Source organism: Zingiber officinale, chromosome 4A (assembly GCF_018446385.1).
Source record: "Zingiber officinale cultivar Zhangliang chromosome 4A, Zo_v1.1, whole genome shotgun sequence".
NCBI classification, from domain to species: domain Eukaryota; kingdom Viridiplantae; phylum Streptophyta; class Magnoliopsida; order Zingiberales; family Zingiberaceae; genus Zingiber; species Zingiber officinale.
Genome location: NC_055992.1, coordinates 97,586,917 through 97,592,830, shown reverse-complemented (window position 1 = coordinate 97,592,830; position 5,914 = coordinate 97,586,917). Strand labels below are relative to the sequence as shown.

The window sequence follows — 5,914 nt, the reverse complement described above, 5'->3', positions numbered from 1 at the left end:
CTGGCGACCCGCGAAAAAACTATGGATCAGCCCAATAAGAAGAAGGTACAGTATTGAGTAGCTTCGGCGTCGTAAAAGAAGTTGTTCCATCGGAGTTAGGAGTGCGCCACGTGTGGTCGTATGCGTACAGCAAACGGAATATAATGGCTTCTGTGGGCCCGACGCCGCTTTGCCAAATCCGACAAAATGACGTTGCCTCAACTCAAGGCATTACCGGGACTCAGGTTGGCTCGCAGTGCGGGACCCATTACATACCGCGATAACAGCGAGTAGGCTCGCGGGTAGAAGTGGCGGGTGAGACTGCAGGCGATTGGTCCTGCCGCGGACACGCGGCGGCCTTGCAGCCGCAATACGTAAGTCCATCGTGTATGTTAGCTCGCGGAGAAGCTTCGTAATCCTGCTCCACTGCCCTTGACGACACACAGCAGGACAGCGCAGGTTAGCAAACATCTATTCCAGTTCCTTACCTTCTACGTATAATTTTTCCACGAGCTCCGCTTCGAGCGCCTCGGTCCGCTGCAACCCGAAAAGCGCACTTGCCGAGTTGACGTTTACTGAGCTGGATAGATCATCGCGACGTTCTCCGCTCTCTCTCTCGCTCCCACTCTTCCCCTCGAGCCTTCTCCTCTCCGTTCCTTTCTCTCCCAGCGTAAGAGAGGGGAGACCTGAGAAAACGCTGTTGTTTGGTGCTGCTCTGAGCATGTCTGATTCTTGATTTCTTCTCTCAGTCGGGATGGAAAAGTACGAGGTGCTGAGAGACATTGGCTCGGGTAATTTTGGCGTCGCCAAGCTGGTTCGGGATGTGCGGACCAAGGAGCTCTTCGCCATCAAGCTCATCGAGAGAGGGCAAAAGGTCACACCTTTCTTCCTTTGCTTAAAAATCCAATTTTGACATCCCTGTGCTGTTTATCTAGATTGGTCAAACATTCTCCTCCCTCTTTCGGGGATAAAGGTTTGTTCTTTGTCGCATTTGGATGACCTCGATCACTCGTGTTTGATGGTTTCTGCTTTCCATCTCCAGTTCCTTTTTAGAGTATCGTCTTTTTTTTTTTTTTTCATTTTGCAGATTGATGAGCATGTTCAGAGGGAAATCATGAACCACAGATCATTGAAGCACCCGAATATAGTTAGATTTAAGGAGGTAGCTTATGTTTCGTTTATTATCCTCAGTATATCGACATACTCCTCTGTTTGTTTTTGTCATTTTTCTTTGTTTGCAAAAGGAGCAAAGTCTAGTTCAGTTCATAGTTGCCATTTGTGTTGCATACAAATTCAATCTGCTTGTTAACTAGGCAGATCATTGAGACCATCGACTCCCCTGATGTTTATGATCACAGTATTTGTTTCAATGAAATATGATCTCTTTGTGATATTAAACCAGAATTTAACTTCAGGTCTTGTTAACTCCAACACATCTAGCCATAGTCATGGAATATGCTGCTGGGGGAGAGCTTTTTGAGAGGATATGCAATGCTGGAAGATTTAGTGAAGACGAGGTATAAATTAATGCCATCTTCATTTAAACCAAATGCTTTACTGATTCAGGCCAGGATCTAACCATTCTGTTCCTTCATCTCATCACAAACAGGCAAGATTCTTCTTTCAGCAATTAATATCAGGGGTCAGCTATTGCCACTGCATGGTATAATAACTTTGTAACTATCCTTTTTTTTAGTGTTTTTCCCTATAATTTAAAAATGTTCCTGCCTATTTCTTTCTCACTACAGCAAATTTGCCATAGAGATCTCAAGCTAGAAAACACTCTCCTGGATGGTAGCACTGCACCGCGGCTTAAAATATGTGATTTCGGTTATTCAAAGGTAATTGACATATTGGGATTGTTATCTAGTTGCATCTGCAGTGATGATAAGCAATTAATGTCTGCTTTATGTTCTATTATCAGTCTTCAGTCTTACATTCTCAACCAAAGTCCACAGTTGGAACACCAGCTTACATAGCACCTGAAGTGTTGTCTAGAAAGGAATATGATGGGAAAGTGAGTTCCATTTCCTCGTTTGATTGATTTTTTTGGCTTATCAATCTGTTACTGAGTTGTCTGGTTGTGTAACCATTAGATTGCTGATGTTTGGTCGTGCGGAGTAACATTGTATGTAATGCTGGTTGGAGCTTATCCCTTTGAGGACCCGGACGATCCAAAGAACTTTAGAAAGACACTTGCGGTGAGTTACTTATGTTTTGGTAACAAACTACATTGTTCATCTTGAACGTTCATGGATTGAACACTGATGTTGTTTTGACTTATTTCTGTTGTTAGAGTTTGTTTTAGAGTTTGATAGAATCGAGTGATAATAGTTTTAGCATATCGTGAAAGGACACTAAGCTAACTAAGCTATGCACTAGCAGTTGAAAATTTACAAAGCTACTCAAGTTCCATTGTTGGATTTTGATATGAAAGCCTAACATTGTTTGTTTGTTGCTCAGTTGATGAATTCTGTAGTGTTTTAACGAAGAGAAAACCTTTATGTTGGCAGCGGATACTTAGTGTGCAATACTCGATACCAGATTATGTTCGAATCTCAATGGAATGCCGACATCTTTTATCTCAGATATTTGTAGCCAATCCTGAACAGGTACCATTCCAAATTCCCCCCATCACTCTGAAAAATGGGAAAACAATTCCTTCTGACCAATCAAATGTTGCTTGCAGAGGTTCACTGTTCCAGAGATCAAAACCCATCCCTGGTTTCTGAAGAACCTACCGATAGAGCTCTCAGACGGGTATCAAAACAGACCCGCGAGCATTGATGCACTCGCAGAGACAACCCAAAGCATTGAAGAAGTCATGGCTATAGTTCAAGAAGCAAGAAAGCCCGGAGAGGCTACTAAACCTGGCCACGGGCACTTCATCGGAGACGGCAGTTTGGATCTTGATGACATTGACGGAGACATGGACCTTGATGACATTGAAACGAGTGGTGATTTTGTATGTGCTCTATGAGTGGGAGGGAGTGTGATACAGAACAACAACTGGTTTGCCTTTAATTTTTCTTGTTTTTTGTCCTCCCTTTTCGGAGTATCTACGGCTTGTGGTGAGTTAAGTAGTGCTTGGTGTTTGTTGCTATTGATGTTTTGCATGGATCATAAAATATGGCTACCCTTTCCCTGTATATGAACTCTTTTTAATATCTTACAGACTTCATGGATGAAATTGCTGATATCGTTCTATTGATGGAACATAATTGCCAGCATTTTGATATCAGGCAGGAGATTCTAATTAAATTGATATTTGGCAATCAAAATTCATGGTTTAGTGATCTACGGAAGAAAATATCTAATGCATAGACAACCTTCACTCCTTGTTTGCCTGCTCAAGTATAATTTATCTACATTTAGAGGTAAAATCAATGATTTTTTATTTAATCATCAAGGTGGCTTTTTTTTAATCAAAAACGTCTCACTCTATAAGTCTTTTTGTAAAATGACTCTCATGTTCGATGCTATTATTTTCACTCACATGGATTAAATCTTGAACCGATAAATATTCACACGGTGGTATTTATGATTTTGTAATTATTATAATATGAATTACAAGAACATATTATAATACTTACGATTTCATACTTATTAGTTATTACAACGGGAACTATAATATATACTTGTTCAATAATATTTATATTATAACTGTTATAACATCGTAATTGATATAATATTATAATAGCTACTATTTTATAACTACTGCAATATAGATTTATCTTATTCAACAATATTTATATAATAACAATTATTCTTGATGCAATTTTCCCTACATGAAGGTTGACCATGTTAACTAAATTTGAGTTGGCTCAATCTTGAATCTGGATGTTTGAATTTTGATGTTTAACAATGTATAAAAATTGTAGGTACAATTGTCTATTTGGGAAGATTGTTAGTATAATTTACTTCTGGTGAATATTTGATCAATTTGATGTGAAGAAGAGTAAATACGTCAAGATTGACTAGATATTTGATTAAGAAGTCCTAACTGAATGCTAGGCCAGAGCAAGTTAAACGACAAGGTTGGCAGATGATGAAAATCTAAATGGGTTAGTCTTGACTTAACGCTTGATATGGAAAGTCTCGGTAAGTGAAGTCGGGCAATGTGAAAGCTCTAGTCAGTGAAACTAGCCAGAAGGGAAATCTTGGTGAGTGAAGTCAGGTGAAAGCCCTAGTGAGTGAAGCTAGGCAGAAGGGAAATACTAGTAAGTGAAGCCAGGTGAAAAGTCTTAGTGAGTGAAACTAGGCAGAAGGGAAGTCCTGGTAAGTGCAACTAGGCATGTGGAAATCCAGATAGATCAAAGTTGAATAGACATCTGGTGTTTGGAAGTCCAAATGGGTCATGGAGGACCAGACACTTGACATGAGACGGTTGATGGGATCGAAAAGTAGCTAGAAGGGGGTTGAATAGCTCTTCGTGTGCTCGTCGTCGGCGTTGCTCGTTTCTTCAGAGATATGCAGCGGAAATACAAAGAAACAAAAGCATACAATGCTAACAAGGTTGGTTTACTTGGTATCCACCTCACAAGAGGTGACTAGTCCAAGGATCCACGCACACACACACACACCTCCACTAATAAACACTCCTTTTCGATAACTACCGAAGGCGGAGAAGCCCTACAAGTTCACACTACAAGAAGAAAGGGAAAGGATACACAAATACAATCAAAAGCTTACAATGAGTATAGAAACTCTAACCCTAGCTTTCTTCTTCAGCTGTAGATCCGCCTCTTGACTTGGAAAACCTCCAAGAACCTTCAAGAACTGGTGATCTGATCTTTGTGGAGAAGCTGTGGAAACGCTGAAGTGATCTGAGATGAATCGGTGAAGTTCTATTGAAGGAAACGCTCGCCTGCAGCTAAATACGATGCCAACGGTCGGATCCCGATCGATTGGATTGCTCCCAATCGATCGGGGAGGCTTTGGATCGATCAACCGATCGATCGGGCGTGGACTCAGTCTTCTTGGATCGATCGGTGATCGATCCAGCGAGCTTCCTCCCAATCGATCCAGCGATCGATTGGGACCTGATCGATCCACGGATCGATCCAAGTTTCTGGCTCGATCGATAAGTCGATCGATTGGGCATGATCCAATCGATCGGTGATCGATCGGAATTCTGATCGATGCTGAAATTCTGGATCAATCGGCCGATCAATCCAGATCTTGATTTTTGCCCAAAAGCAAGTCCAAATCCCCCTAAACCAACATCCAGTCAACCATGACTTGTTGGTACATAAAACCTAGCATCCGGTCACCCTTGACCAGCTAGGACTCTCTCACCAAGTGTCTGGTCAATCCCTTTGACCCACTTGGACTTTTCTCCATCGTGCCAAGTATCTGGTCACTTCCTTGACCTACTTGGACTTTTCTTCATCGTGCCAAGTATCCGGTCAATCCCTTTGACCTACTTGGACTTTCACCAGATGTCTGGTCAACCTTGACCTATCTAGATTTCCCCGTGCCTGGCTTCACTCACCAGGACTTCCCTTCTGCCTAGCTTCACTCACTAGGACTTCTCTTCTACCTGGCTTCACTCACCAGGTCTTTCACCTAGCTTCACTCACTAGGTCTTTCACCTAGCTTCACTCACTAGGATTTTCACTTCTGCCTGGCTTCACTCACCAGGTCTTTCACCTGGCTTCACTCACCAGGATTTTCTCCTGCCTAGCTTCACTCACTAGGTCTTTCACCTGGCTTCACTCACCAGGATTTTCTTTTCTGCCTAATATCCCAGTTAGGACTTCCCACTCAAGTATCTGGTCAACCTTGACCTACTTGACTCTTCTTCAACCAACCTGATCAGACCCTGATCAGAGGGGAATTACACCAGACAATCTCCCCAAATGCACAACTGCATTGTCAAACATCGAAACCCAAACCAAGACTCAAGCTTGGTCAACCAGGTCATCCTTGACCT

General features: G+C 42.1%; 1 protein-coding gene across 4 annotated transcripts; it reads left to right on the top strand.

The window, feature by feature from the left end:
- Positions 1–467: 467 nt before the first annotated feature.
- Positions 468–3,176, top strand: LOC121970285 (serine/threonine-protein kinase SAPK2-like). Of its 4 annotated transcripts, XM_042520888.1 has the most exons (10): positions 472–649; positions 729–853; positions 1,067–1,141; positions 1,395–1,496; positions 1,589–1,642; positions 1,728–1,820; positions 1,904–1,996; positions 2,076–2,180; positions 2,493–2,591; positions 2,669–3,176. In XM_042520888.1, exons 2-10 carry the CDS (start codon positions 734–736, stop codon positions 2,957–2,959), a joined length of 1,032 nt encoding a protein of 343 aa, XP_042376822.1. In that variant the 5' UTR covers positions 472–649; positions 729–733; the 3' UTR covers positions 2,960–3,176. The 4 variants fall into 4 exon arrangements, with proteins under 4 accessions (XP_042376824.1, XP_042376825.1, XP_042376822.1 ...); XM_042520890.1 differs by lacking the exon at positions 1,067–1,141 and having other exon boundaries at positions 468–649; XM_042520889.1 differs by having other exon boundaries at positions 472–853.
- Positions 3,177–5,914: the final 2,738 nt, after the last annotated feature.